We start from the raw sequence: 14,612 nt of genomic DNA on the forward strand, positions 1-14,612 counted from the left end.
TTATACAATAGCAACACCAATATAAAAAGACTCAGGAAAAAACCCTAAGAAACCACCAAACCCCAAAATGAACTGCACCCTTCATTCCTTCCACTCCACTCAGTTATTTCCCCCTCCTGCCTGCATGCCAAAAGGACAACTTTGGTGATACAGATAATTCTGCAGCACTGCAGATAAACTTTAAAAATATTTTTTAAAAGGTTACTCTGTAATTCACAATATTAGGAATTTGATCGTTTATCCTTAAAATGCTTGTATTAATCTGGTTAATCAATAATTTAAAAAATCATCAGAACATGAACACTGAAAGTCACTCTCTCAAAACATTCCAAAGAGGCAGAACTGACTTGTAATCACTTGCTCCAAACAGAAATACTGGGAAAGTTTCAAATATTTCAGAAAACCTTGACAAACTGTGCTTTACAAAACCAACAAAATATACTAAAGATTTTATGACTCCCTGTCAAAAGATCTGGTCTTTTGTGGGAAAGGACACACATATGTGACATACATATTTTCAGTGACAGAAGTCAATTTACTGTCTGACCATTCAGGTAACAACCCAGTAAGGATGGGCTCTGATTAAAGGGAACCATACTTGAAGACAGACTAAAAGGCTCTCTGCCCTCCGAACAGGAAGCAGATCTATGACTGAGGGACCCATGTGTTTTCCCTTTGAAGGGGTGGGGGAACAGGACAAGGACAAAGCTGGAAGCGAGCTTACCGCGGCTCCTGCGGGTGTGTGGATGTGGACAATGCATTTCACATCAGGCCGAGCTGCATAAATTGCTGAGTGCAACGTAAAGCCAGCTTGGTTTACTCCCAGGTTAGTGCTTCCACGATCAACCACATCTCCCTGAATATTGATTTTAACCTGGGAATGAAAAGAATTACTTTCATAATCAAGACTCAAAAAAACCTGATTTAATTCAGCATCTACCATTGAGACTCCAAAACCAGTTATCATTTCTATCTGAAATGCCTAAAGTTTCCCTCAAGAAACTGGACTCAACAGCCAGCAGCTTTAAAGGGCATGAGGTGATTCACTCTTTACAGGTAGATCAACTGGAGGACACCTGGTGGTGAACATGGGCAAACCAATCTCTCAGATAGCTCAGCAGTACCAAAACCAGCAATAACACTGTTCTAAATATATTACACAAGAGTAAAATATTCTCTAGGACAGAATTTGAAGTGACATATATATTCGTATATATATATATATATATATATATATATATATATATATATTTTACATCTATGAAAATTAACAATTGCTTACCAGACTAGATGCAGTGACTTCACTATAGAGGAGTCCAAAAGGTACAATAAGGAAATGCTCTTGCTCAGAGTTTACTCTGGCCTAAGGATAAAACAAGAGTAAGAGTTACTACGATTTTATTAAGGCATACAAGAAGACCCCAAACCATTAAAGGTACTTTTACATCCTGATTATGGAATGGACAAGAATGCCTGTAACAGACATTATGACTTTCATGTATGCTACAACAGATAACCAATGCACTGCACTGCTAATTAACTAATGTTGAACAAAACCAGCTGGCAGTAACATGCCAGCATCCTTCAGATTGGTGGAATTTAGTAAACCCTTACATTCTGTTATAATGACAGCTTGCCCACTATGGATAAAATGAACAATACTGAGAGAAATGGGAAAAAAAGTTCATTTTTTCAGTTGAATGAGTTTACACTCCAACTATTTCTACCCCAGGACATAAGGTATAAAGTAAAAGGCTGTGAGAAAACACAAGAAGTGGCCCACTAACACATCTAAAGATCTAAAATGTCTTGATGCTGAGAAGGGTTTTGTCACTGATGCTGGTTCCTGTGAGACATCTGTGAGCAGTACAGCTGCTTGCTTGCACACTTGCAAGTTTTCTACCAAGTATCCTTCAATTATGTTTTTTCTCTCTCGTCTCATTCACACAATCGGGGGTTTATAATACAAAAATAATTTTAACTTCATAGCATTCACATCTTGGGATGTATCTCTTTAAAGTCTGTGCAATGAAGAGTACAGGACATCTAGGTAATGAAAGTGTCTTTTGATGGTGAACTAATAGGCTTCTTAAGTTTTACTGGACACATGAGACAACTCCCTACTTTGCTATGAGTCTACCCAGCATTTGGGTAGTTTGTGTTTTGGGGTTGGATTTTTTGTTTGGTTGTCGTTTGGGGTTTTTTAATTCAAAGATATTTATAAGTTTGGAATTTCCTGAGATGTAGCTACTTTAGGAAGTTTCTGCCTCATGGCTTCTACTACTTGCAATATTAAATACACACATACTTTGCTGTAGTTCTACTGCAGGGAAAAATTCTAATAAGTAGTTGTGCAGTCATGCAAAAACTTCTAGCACAGATCTGGTTTCCTTTACAACCAGCTGGGAACTTGCTACAGCATAAGAATCTTAAACTGAAGCAGTCAGTTGAAGTTAATCTGTACTTTTATGAATCACCAAAGTAGTCCTCCACTACAGAAGTGCAAATGATCAAGAAAAATCTCTTACTCATTTATGCAAGACAAAGAACAAGTATTATTCAAAATATCCCAAAAGCTAATAAGAAAGCTCAAATTAAAGACAAACAAGCAGCAAACTACTTTGCTTTGAGATTAGATCCAATTAACAGCTCACGCCCCCAAAGCAAACCAATACCTGGTGAATGATGTCTACCTTCTGTAAACCTGTAATCTCAAATTCTGCCTGACCCTGGAGACAACCAAGTTTACTCTACATTATTGCACATGACATGAAAACCCTGGAGGTATCCAAGCAGACTCAACATTATTATACTTGGCACGAAAGCTCTTGATGCTCTGTAATTCTGCTTCTGCATCAGGACTGCACCAGTCTGAGCAATTCCACATACAGTAGCTGTCAGTGATTGATAAGGATCCAAAAAAAGCAACGATAACTCCACCCAACTCCCTGATATGGCCAGATGGAAATTGTGAGGGTATGAGAGGATATCCCATTCTCCCCTAACACACAGGCTTATGACCCCCACAGAAGGCTGTGTACCTTTTCTCTTACTTCACAAGTGCAGTGGCACAAGCTTTTAACTTGAATGCAATCACCCAGTAATTACAGCACCCACTCACAAAAAAGTGAAAAACTGGAGTCCAACACCAGCACTGCAGGAAGCGGTAGCATTCATCACATTCCAAAGGGGTGTCTTAGTACTACTTAATAAACATAACAACCTTGTTCTGCATCAGCTTCTGAAGATAATTTATGTCTTTCAGTCATCCTTCAGAATGCTGTTCTCACTGGAGGAGCTTGTAAAAGACAACTATGACTTGGGACTGCTGCTGACAAGCCAAGAGCTTTCTAGTACCTCTCATTCAGAAGTGACTAAAACACTTTCAGAATCTCATTTTCCAAGTGTTTTGATTGTCTTCCACCTCAACTGGTACCTCCTCTACTGATATCTTCCTTGTACTCCTCCCCAAAGAAAGCAAACTTGAGGCATTCCACCCCAATTACCTACCCTTGCCTCAACCCCTTCCCTTGACACGCTGCTTGCTCTTCAATACATTTATCTTTTATCTAAATGTACAAACATTCCCAGGGCTGAACTAGAAAGCCATCTCCAAACCTGTTTGCTTTTCAGTGCATTAATGTCCCTTTTACAAAACCACTTCTCCTGTCACATATGAAAAATCTGGGGGTGGCACAGAGCTGTTTACAAGAACCATTATGTTGGATATATTCCCTTACAACAGGAACTGAACGATCTAACCAATACTGGCTTGATACTATGCCTACACATATCATTTATCATCTTCATCTGTTCACAAATAATATGCCTTGAATTCTCAAAAAGCAGTAAAAATAATATTACCATATTTCATTCCAACTGCAGCTAGAAGAACTGAAAATACATAAAGGACAACCTCTACTATGTAGAATAAAAAACAATTCAGCTCTGTTAGGACAACAATTGACGGGGCTGCACACGCAGCTGTGACTTTACTCATGAGACTCACGCTGACCATTCTTCTGGCATATAAAACCTCCTTGATTTGACCTCCTTGTCATTATTTTTATGGATGCCAATGATTACTCAGTCACAAGGAAAATTGTTGGCACACTGCATTAAGCAGAGAAGCTCACTCATGTTCAGAAATACTATGGCTTCTTTTCAGAAAGACTGGTACCTGAATTATAAAATTCATCTGAATTACTAAGAAGATATTTTAGTACTTAACAAAAAAAAAAGCAAGAAAACCAAGAACTGACCTTGTAGAATAATAAATACAATTAGTCAAAGCATTTGAGACACTAAAAGACTGAGTCTTTCAGCAATCTTTATTTCATCTTAAGAATTCTCATGCACACTCTCTCAAGACTCTATTCAGACTGTGGTAGCTGACGTCCAAGCTGAAATGCAATGACAAATCTCTTCACTATTATACTGCTTTCAATACCACTTTGCTCTTCTCACACACAAAGAGAAAATGACAGATAGGGGAGGGAAGCAATTCTCTTGTATGTTAAAACAATTGGTTCAGTTATCTGTTGATTCAATACTCACTGTTATATGATTGTAAATAAGCTGAGACCAGCCAAAGAGATCTGCTAATCTGTAGAAAGCTGCCAATTTGCATCGTAATAACTTCTCCCCTTTTTCATAAGCAATGGAATCAGACCCTCTCAGATCATTTACTGGTGTTACCATGCCAAGACCTGAAGAGAAGGGGTACAAAAAGCACAAGGCAAGTTGAGTTCAGTATCAGTTCAAACCTAGCAACAAGCACCACTATTTTATCAGTTGTTCTTACTGCTTTATATGAGCATGTTAACCTAATAAATGGACAGCAAATTTTCATTCCTATAATGCAATTATTTATGTTACACAAATTTTCAGCTTTGGTAGACAAAATATTACAAAAATATTCAGCTTTGGTAGACTCAGCATTTATTTCCTTCCCTACAATAAATTAGCGGTACCGTGACAGTGCATTTCTTAGCAAAAAATTTTTTGCTCTCTCAAACTAATGATTGTTTGTAAAATATATCTTAATTGTTAAAAGAAAAAATGCAATCCCAAATATTCCACTTTTTGTGACACATGTATTCCCAAAAAGAAGAATTACATACCTAAAAAGATGCACACAGGTTCATTTATTAAGAAAAATTAAGTACAAGCTAGAGAGGAAGGTTATAGTAAAAAAATACAAATACTGTAATTCTAGTTACAGTGCAATTAGAAATGTGGTTAAAAGTAACTGTGAAAAAGCAAAACCAGGCCATGCTACAGTCAGAACTAAAGATTTCTTTTGGAGCAAAGGCAAGGATTTATTTTATCTTAACACAAAACCTGTGTCTACATGCATTCACACATTCTGGTTTTTTTTCTTGCTTTGTCTTGCTTGTTGATGTTTCTTGTCTAAAGCTTCACTTCACAGGAGAAAGCTGCAAACACTATTTCAATGGCAAAAATAATTCGTTTCTAAAGCCCTTTACTGTTACCAGACTACTAATAAGTGTTTGATTTTCCAGAAGACAAACTATGTAGTAATTAGCACTATTTAAATAATTAAATTTTTAATAGCACTGACTTATCAGGCTTATGTTTCAATTTAGATACCATCCTTAAAATAACTTTTGATATAAACTATATACATAATCACATTGCATACCACTGTGGCATTTAGAAACTAATCAATTCAATTCAAGTGTTTGTGTGAGCAGAACAGGATAGCATTTAAACTTCACAGTATTCTATTACATTCACATTGTCTTCATGTGAAGCCTTTCAAGAAAAGAAAAGGGATTCAGCTCTGATCACTGAAGGTGCACTCACTCATGTTTAATGCAGCCATTCCACCTTGAGGTGCTGCAGGGTAGACATTTGGAACGTGCGTTGTCATGAAATCTGCAATCTGCTGCAGAGCCAATAAACCTGTGGGGTTCTTCCCCTTCTTGAACTGTTCCTGGATCATGGATTCCAATTCCTCACAGAAGGCCTGGTAGGAAGACACTGCATGTTGTAAGGCATGTTTAAATGAACTTCAACCTTTCATACATAGCTTCTGTTTAGCACTTGGATAGAACCATCCTACTCCTCTTCTGACAAACACCTCAAGGCAGAACTACTGGGGGCATACTGCAACTCCAAAACATTCTCTATGGAGCTCCAGTGATCTGAGTCACCTGGGGGTTTTTTATGGAAATTCCAGCATTCTCTTTTCTAAGTCTTTGAGCCTTAAAGTATGAATTTCTGGAAGGAGGAGAATGTACAATTGACTTTAACACAAAAATGTGAAAGGAAAAGTAGCAGAACCAGAAAAGAGAATTTGTCACTGTGGCTCACAGGGAACCGAGAGCCAAGAAGGCATCCAGGAACACAGAAAACAATGAACATTACATTTTTAAAACCTGTTTAGATGAGGGGTTGTTTACATTTTCCTGGGATTTTTTGTTTGCTTTTAAAAATATATTTTAACTGGGAAGGAAGAAAACCAGAGGTTTTTTTTATTGCTGATAGCTCCTGCTTTTGACAAGAATGCTGGAATTTGCACTGAAAGAGAAGTACTGCAGTCATTAGGTCATTACTTTTTTATTAAGTGATTTATTAATATTTTCATAAATCAAATGGGTTGGCTTAATACGAAAATTGTGAATGTACCACCACATCCCTATTCCAAGTGAAGTTATGTCATGTAATGTTTTGTATCTAAAGTCACTCACTAGTTATTATAAAAGGAACAAATGTCATGAGGGAAAGTTTGTTAGTGTACTATCTGCCCAAGGGAACATCTTCAATATTAAATGTCACTCATTCATACTTCACTACTGTGCACCTTTTCAGAAAGAGATTATAAAAATATTTCATATGTCCAAATTCCAAAGGAAAACTGAGTACAGGACAGACCTGCCTGGTATAAGCTACTCTTAAGAGAGTTACATTGAAACAAATAAATGAAACCAGTGAAAAACGTTTTACAAGGATTGAATGGAAAATATGAAAAAATGTTGATGATTATACAGAGGATTCTAAAAGCCAGAATGAAGAGATGCTTTGTGAGTAGAGCATAAAAACTCAAACAGATAGAATGAGGAAAAAAATCAGGAAAGGCCAATAGGAAAAAACAACAAATGGATCTAAGATAACACACAATTCTCCAATCCCATACTGATAGTGAACAAAAGAGATATTAAACTTGTCACTTCAAAGATGAACCATTTCTTTTCTTACTGGGCTCTGAAGAATCATGGAGACTCTCTTCTTCTGTTCCATCATGTTAAAATCCTGGCGAAGGTCAGGTGCCATATTTCTCTCTCTCAAATATTCTGGATTATTTTCATCAACTCGATCAAAATACCTCTCTTTATGAGGGGCTGTTGTTGGAGGTGGTGAAGTCACCACCCCCACACCAGAATCACCATTCATAGCACAGTTTTAAGGAACCTATGAAGAAGGACAGAGAAGAGGAATAAATAAATCAAGCAAGGAAATAATTACCAAATTCATATGTGTTTCTACCTTCAAAGTAATGGTTCAAATCCATCTAAAATTAGCATGTTTTCTCAAATGAGAAATCATGTTTGTGCAACTGGACGCTAATGTTCTAGAGTAGGAAAAGCGATTGAAGGATTTTAATATACAAGATCAGAAAAGTAGGCTAATATATATGAAAAGTCCAACATGCTTCTAAATTAATTCAGCTCAAAATTAATGAGAGCTCCCATTTAGTGGGAAAAATTTCTTTAGCTGTTTGGCCAGATTGTTTTTCAGAAGCATGGAAATCCTTCAAACATTCTCAGAGACAAGGACAGAAGTTCTAGACACGAGGTTTAAACTCATTAATTTGGGGCTTTTGCCTTTTATTTTTTTCTTTAAAAGTTAAAGCAGATATAAGAAAAAGAATATTGCATAAATCAGAAATTTAACATACTAACTGCAGCGATGATTTAACATGTCCATTAATAAGAAGAATCAGCTCCACCAAAACACGCTTGGACTGCCAACACATTTCTGGATACAAACTCAGAAATCTTGACTTTGCAACCCAAAGTATTCTTTTCACATTTATTTGAGGTCCATCCAATAACATGCACATCACTACATTAGCATGTGGTTTTGGAGTCTGGAAAGCACAGAACACAGAGCCTCCACCCCTGGCCAGGGTCCCTTTCAGTTGTACATGTCCTGTTCAGCAAGTGCCTGCATTCAGCAGAAAGGCTGAAAGCTCAGCCGGCATTGCTCACACACAGCTCCCTCTTCCACTCACAGCAATTCCTGGGTGTAACATCATCCCACTTTTCTGGGCACAGCATCACAATCCTCATTCCAAAACACTTCTCAGAAGAATTCTGAAGCCTTCCACTGACAAAAAGACAGTTCAATAAAGCCACCCTCACAACACTTTGAGATTGAAGCCTCCAATTCCTGGTCATCTGATACATCAAATTACAACTAAATAGAAAAGACTGTGTGTATCTTCATGTAAGGAATTATTCATCATCTACAACTAAAATTAGTAGGGTTTTACATATGTCTATATTCTTTTGCCATTTTTAGATTTTTGTTAGAGACTTAACTTACACTGCTTCTAATTTGCTTAGTAATTTTTCTGCATGCTTATTAGCTAAAACCACTTCAGATGTGGATGCACACAGCAAAGACATGTTTACATAAATTTTGAAATGCAGATTATGGCAAACAAAATCATTGAGATGAAGAAAATTATCTACTTCAAGACTCCAGAATTAGCAGATTTCATCCTCTTTAATTCTTACATTAGGAAAGAAGTTTCAAAATTCAACTTATTTCTTATATCAGAATGAAAAAAAAAACCCAGTGAACTGAGAACGCTGAACACAATGACCAAAATAAAGTATTTTTCTTGACTTTGCAGAACAGGATATTACTATGAAAATCTATGTTAGCACTTAAACACTGAATGATTTCCACCCACTGAGTTACTAAATGAACACACAAAGACACCTCTGCAATGCTTAAAATATTTCATTTTCACGTTTAGACTTCAAACATCATGGTTTATTGTTTTCTTCTCTAAAGCTCATAGGCACATCTTTATTATTTAAATTGCTCACTTTCCTTCACCCACAGAGAAATACAGGGTACAGCAAGGAGAAATAATGTTTTTATCCACAAGGGAAACCCTTTAAGGTATTAGATCTAGGAAATTTTAAGCAAGTGAAGTTACAGCAGACACCTCTCCTTTGGCAGGTTCAGATACCTAATACACTCCTTCTAAGTTCTCGTTCTCTTCACGACCTCCAGCCTGCACCATTGGCCTCTTCCTTCCTTGAAAATGCTTTTGAAGGCCTACTAAAACTTTTTCCAACCTCCTGAGCTCTATCAGCCATGCTACTGCCTCTACAGCCAGGGCTTTGTTGAAAAACAACAATTTGCAGACCCAAATTTCATTTGTTTCAGCAGTTACTGCAAGAGCTGTTACTCTCGTGCAGTAACAGCTCACTTAGCCCAGTGAGACTCTGCTTATCAAAAAAATCAGGGAGTTTAGAAATAGCACAATGGCAAGTGAAGACAACCAGAACCACTCAATAGTTCACTTTGTACTGCACTCTGCTGAGCACAGCCACAAATGTGTCTTTACTGAAAAGCAAAGCATAGGAAAACAAGGGAGTTTGAGCTTACCACCAGCAGAGAACAGCTTGCTCCTGCTGGCTGAGGCATTTGATGGTCAGGCTAGGTTTAAGTGTCATGTTGTTTGTGCATGCACAATCTCATTTAAATTAAACTGTACACACATCTGCAAATGTAATTGTGCATTTAATTATTTAGACTAATTCCATCTTACTTTCAGAGTACCAAAACCTATTTCTGAATGAATGACACACACAATTACTTCAGTTTCCTACTCACATTGGCAAGAGGCTGGTCCCTAACAGCCCACAAGAGCAACATGAAATTGGGATCACAGTGTCTTGCCAAAGTTGCATTACTCCTCCATCCAAGTACACAATGGCACTCAAGAAGGCCTTGGGAAGCTATTACTTCATCCCTATGTAGTGGCAATCATTTCACATGAAAATCAATGATTAACATTCAATGATGATTTAATATCTAAGGTTAAATATGTTTCACAGCTCAGTTCTGCAGACACCCAAAATTAATGTAATCCTCCCTGCAAGGTCTAATTATTAATTGTTTTAACATAACTGTAATAGTAATTGTTTCAAGTTTCCTTGAAAAACCCTTTGGGAGTAAGGCATGATGAACTCTCCAGTAAGAGTTTCAGTAATATGAATACCAATAAATAAATAAAAGGAATCTGAACACACCATGAGGAATGGCCAGTGATTCTATAAACTGGAAGGTCACACTGCAAACCACAAGTCTGCCCAGGCAGTAAAAACACATATTAGAAAGAAAATTCAGACTGTCTTCACAGCCATAACATTTCAGTACAGACAGTTTCTTTCTGATGTACTGCACTACAGCCCCCCACTAAGATAAGCTGTAATAATGCCAGAGGGCTTTCTGCCATGATAAGTGTTTCTATGTGAGAGCCTGTTCTAACACAACTGTGTCAGAAAGAGCCACACCCTTAACTGAAAAAGCCACAGCGGGAAAATATAAGTGCACAGAAAACCTTGTGCCAGAAGCAGTTACTGTCAAACACAGACAGACAGTGGGAACAGCACCTATTACTATGGGAGCAGAGGAAAAGTAACAGCTGTGATAAAATCCAAACTGCACCTCAGAGTAACAAACAATCCCACCCGTGTTCAATACCTATGTTCACACAAACACCGTGGTGGTCAATGGCCCAGCACACCAAACTCGCAGCACAACGTATTTACCATGGGGGTGAGGATGTGTGAGCAGCTGCTATAAACGGGCTGCTGGTGAATCTCTTGGAGGAAACCAGGTTTATAAAATTCATGGCTCATCTACAGGTACTGAGCACATACCTGTAAATTTCATTTCTAGGTACAGCACTCAGTACCTGTAAATGAGCTATAAATTTTATAAACCTGGTTTGCAGAATGTCTAAATTTCAGAATGTTTACCAGAATTTAGTTTAAACAGAAGAAGAAAGTTTTAGAATAGGAAGATGATAAATTTTTTCACATTAGCATCCACAAAGAAAAAAAATCATAATTTTTAAAGCAACTTGCTTTCCTCAGTACTCAGCCAATGCAAATATAGTCAAAAAAATTTAAACAGGTAAGACTGAATAATATTCAATAAAAATTTACAACAAGTAAAGGGTTCATAAAAATCTCAAACTCAAATCTGAAAAATTACATACTTAAAACCCCTAAAATTGATTTGGATTGTGACCTGATTTCAGATAAAAAAACTTATTTAAAACTTTAATATTAAACTCATTTTGATACATGGATTTTGGGACAGATGTAAGTATTTACACATTTGACAGCTTATAGGCCCAGTGTCTCCAACCAAACCATCATGATATTGTGTGAACACTGGGAGGATTTGAAATGCCTCACAATATGTACTCTAGCAAGGACCAGCTAACTACACTTGGTGGAAAAAAAAAGGTTTTGCAATCATTTAAAGGTTGGTTTTGTTTTGTAATAAGTTGTAATGGATTTTTTTTTTGCTGCTCCACACCCTGAGGAAATTGCTTTTGACTAGGGCTGCAGTCAATGGAATTTGAGCTAAGGGCTCCCTGCCACCAAAGGACAGAGCACAGCTCTCCACACCAACACAGCTTGAAGCCTGCTGAGGCCAAATCAAAATAAAAATACACTCTGAGAAGCAGGAAGAAGGTTGTGACAAGGTGACATGGAAACATAAGACTTCTAAAAAATTCAAAATACACTGCCACTTCACAAGACAGCATGTGCAATGGGGTTTATGTTTAGAAGAGTTATCTGACCGAAACCTTACAGAAGCAAGTTATTTCAGAGAGAAAAAATCCCCAAAACAAACAAAACCAAAAATCCCAACCCTGCTCTCTTCCTGGTAGCTTACAGTTTGTTTGTACAAAACAACACACAAACAGAACACCTGTATGGGACCCTGTGCCAAACCTGCAAATTAAATGAGCAGCAACTTCTCAACTGCTCATTCATTCCAGGCAGCAGCAACAAAAATCAGGGGCACTCAGTTCCAGAATATGTTGGTTTTGAGACCTATTCTCACAATGATATTGTAATTTGGTTTGTATACATTTTTTTCTAACAGTTCTTTCCAAAAATGATCTCCACTCACACCAGAACTATGCCACTATGTCTAACAGAGGTGAAAACACATTAGACAAGTTGTTGCTGGGGAAGGGACAAGGGGGTAGCAAAACAACTCACATTTTCTTTCCTGTTGTGCAATCAGGAGTCTTTGAGGAGTAAAAGTTCCCTAAAAATCTCATGCAAGTGACAGGTCAGGCAGTGTGCAGGTAGGGGGAGGGAGCAAGCTCGGTTTTGGATGCAAACACAATAGGAGAGGGAAAAAGAAGCATAAGAGTAATTTTATAGCCCAGGAAAGGGTTGGGGGAGTGCAGAAAGCTACAGAGCCAAAATTACTTAATGGGGAAGCCGTGAGGTGACAGAAGGGAGGAAGAGGAAGAGGAAGGGAATGGGTCAGGCGGCACTGGGGTGGGGCAGAAGAAACCCTACAGATAAATGAGCCACTGCAAATAGAGTTACAGTGAAATTTAAGTGGGTGGGAATTTGACCAAGGAAGCATGGAAGCAGAATATCTATCTACAGAAAAAATGGTTTCATTATTACTTGGTGAATGCAAAAAAAAGTATAAGATTGCACTCAATATTCTGATACATTTTGTATGTTTTTATTTCCTTTACTTTAGAATAATATTTGCGAAACTTTCTCCTTAAAAAATTAATATAATTTTATAATAAAGAAATTATTTATGATTTGCACTACAATTTCCATAACATTCAATGACAGCATTTTGGCACCAGTGACACTGGATTTGTTCTTGCCATTTCAAATGTTTCCAATTGAACTTTTAAAAGGAAAAGTTGGCATTACCTTAGGAAGTCAAAGAACAAAGAAAGTAAATAACAACAGTACTATTCACTAGACAACGTACTCAGTATCATGAACAATTATATTATTTTTTAGCAAATGTTCCCAATCTTATGCATCTTCAGAATTTCCTCTGTTCTTTGTTTTCAAACAGGAAGAGACTATTTCATGAATAAGAACAGTTATTTCTCTTATTCTGAATGTGGGCACCAACATTTTGCTTTTTAACAGAGATAATACAAGTTAAATATGGGACTCTAAAATTTAGAGAAATCCAGCAACAAGTTTATATAACCAAAAGTATTGCATTTTATAGTTGTAATATCACACTTTAGTAACTGCAACAATAGTTAAAAAAGCAAACTGTATTAGAGAACAAGGAAACAAACCCAGACTGATTCTATTGAAATCCACAGACTGTAACCAATCCTATTTTCACCTTCTCTAAAACACTGAAATCAGAGGCAAGGCACAATGGGAAGTGAGTGATCTCAAGGTTACAAAAGAAGCCAGGCTAAGCTGCTGTGTTAAGAGAACATTTAAGGACCTCCATGATGACTGCACCAGGCTGGAAAACACAGTAATTGCTGTGTAGCTTTCCCAAAGCCAAACGAAGCAGGTGGCTGGGAAAAGCCAGAGCAGCTTCAGGACAGGCAAATCGTGCCAGACCAACCCGATCACCTGCAACAAAATAACAGTTTCTGTCAACCGCGGCAGAGCAGCAGATACTGTCTAACAAACTTCAGGGAGGCCTTCGCCGCTGTTTCCCACAGAGCTCTCGCAGACAAACCCGCACGACGGCGGCTGGCGGCCGGCAAAAACAGGCAGGAACCGGCCCACAGGGTGCTCTCACAAGGTGCCAGTCAATGGTTTAACCCAGGCTGGCAGCCTGGCACAAGTGGGAATCCCCAGAAAATGATGCTGGGACCCACACTTCTCAACATCCCCACAAATACCCTGGATGAGGGGTCTGAGAGCACTGTCCCCAGGTTTGCTGGTGACCCCACACTGGGCAGTGAGGTGCACATGCCAGCAGGGAAAGGCATCTCACAGAGCAGGACAGGCTGGAACAGGGAGCTGCCAAGAGGAATGTGGAGTTCACAGGGACAAGTGCAAGGTCCTGCAGCAGTGATGACACCAAAGAGCCTGGCACAGGCTGGGATCCTTTGCTGAGGGGGTGCTGGGGGTGCACAACAAGAGCTGAACAGGGCTCAGCAGTGAAGCTCTGCAGCAGTGACAGCACATCAGATGCTGCCATGCACCCACAGGGACAGCACCAGCAGAGATGAGAGATGTCACCATCCCAAACTACCAAGAGCTTGTCAGGCCCACCTGGAGCACTCCTGTGTGCAGCTGTGGTCACACAGCTCAAAAAAAAGGAACAGATGGACTGGAGAGGGCCTAAATGAAAGCCACGAAGATGAGCAAAGACTGTAGATCCTACTCTATGAGGAAAGCCTAAATGAGGAGTTAGGTCCTCTCCCTTCTCCCTGAAGAAGAAAATGCTTGCATCATCACACTTTCCCAGAATTTTAAGGCTGGCTACAAAATGGAAGGAGGCTCTCTCTTCACAAGGAGCCATACGGAGAGGACACAGGGTAACAGGTGTAGTTTGCACCAGAAAAGGTTTCA

The 14,612-nt window shown here is 38.5% G+C and overlaps 1 protein-coding gene across 16 annotated transcripts in view; it reads right to left on the reverse strand.

Annotated features, from left to right (window-relative positions):
* ADD1 (adducin 1) overlaps nt 1-14,612 on the reverse strand; it is a 63,465-nt gene that overhangs the window by 23,985 nt on the left and 24,868 nt on the right. For all 16 annotated transcript variants that reach the window (XM_058804114.1, XM_058804107.1, XM_058804111.1 and 13 more), the window contains exons 2-6: nt 7,225-7,437; nt 5,830-5,992; nt 4,558-4,709; nt 1,283-1,363; nt 725-874 (exon numbers count right to left, since the gene is read on the reverse strand). In XM_058804114.1, coding sequence (XP_058660097.1) covers nt 725-874; nt 1,283-1,363; nt 4,558-4,709; nt 5,830-5,992; nt 7,225-7,419 — 741 coding nt within the window. In that variant the 5' untranslated portion in view covers nt 7,420-7,437. The remainder of the gene's footprint in view (nt 1-724; nt 875-1,282; nt 1,364-4,557; nt 4,710-5,829; nt 5,993-7,224; nt 7,438-14,612) is intronic.

This window comes from Ammospiza caudacuta, chromosome 4, assembly GCF_027887145.1.
Source record: "Ammospiza caudacuta isolate bAmmCau1 chromosome 4, bAmmCau1.pri, whole genome shotgun sequence".
Taxonomy (NCBI): Eukaryota; Metazoa; Chordata; class Aves; order Passeriformes; family Passerellidae; genus Ammospiza; species Ammospiza caudacuta.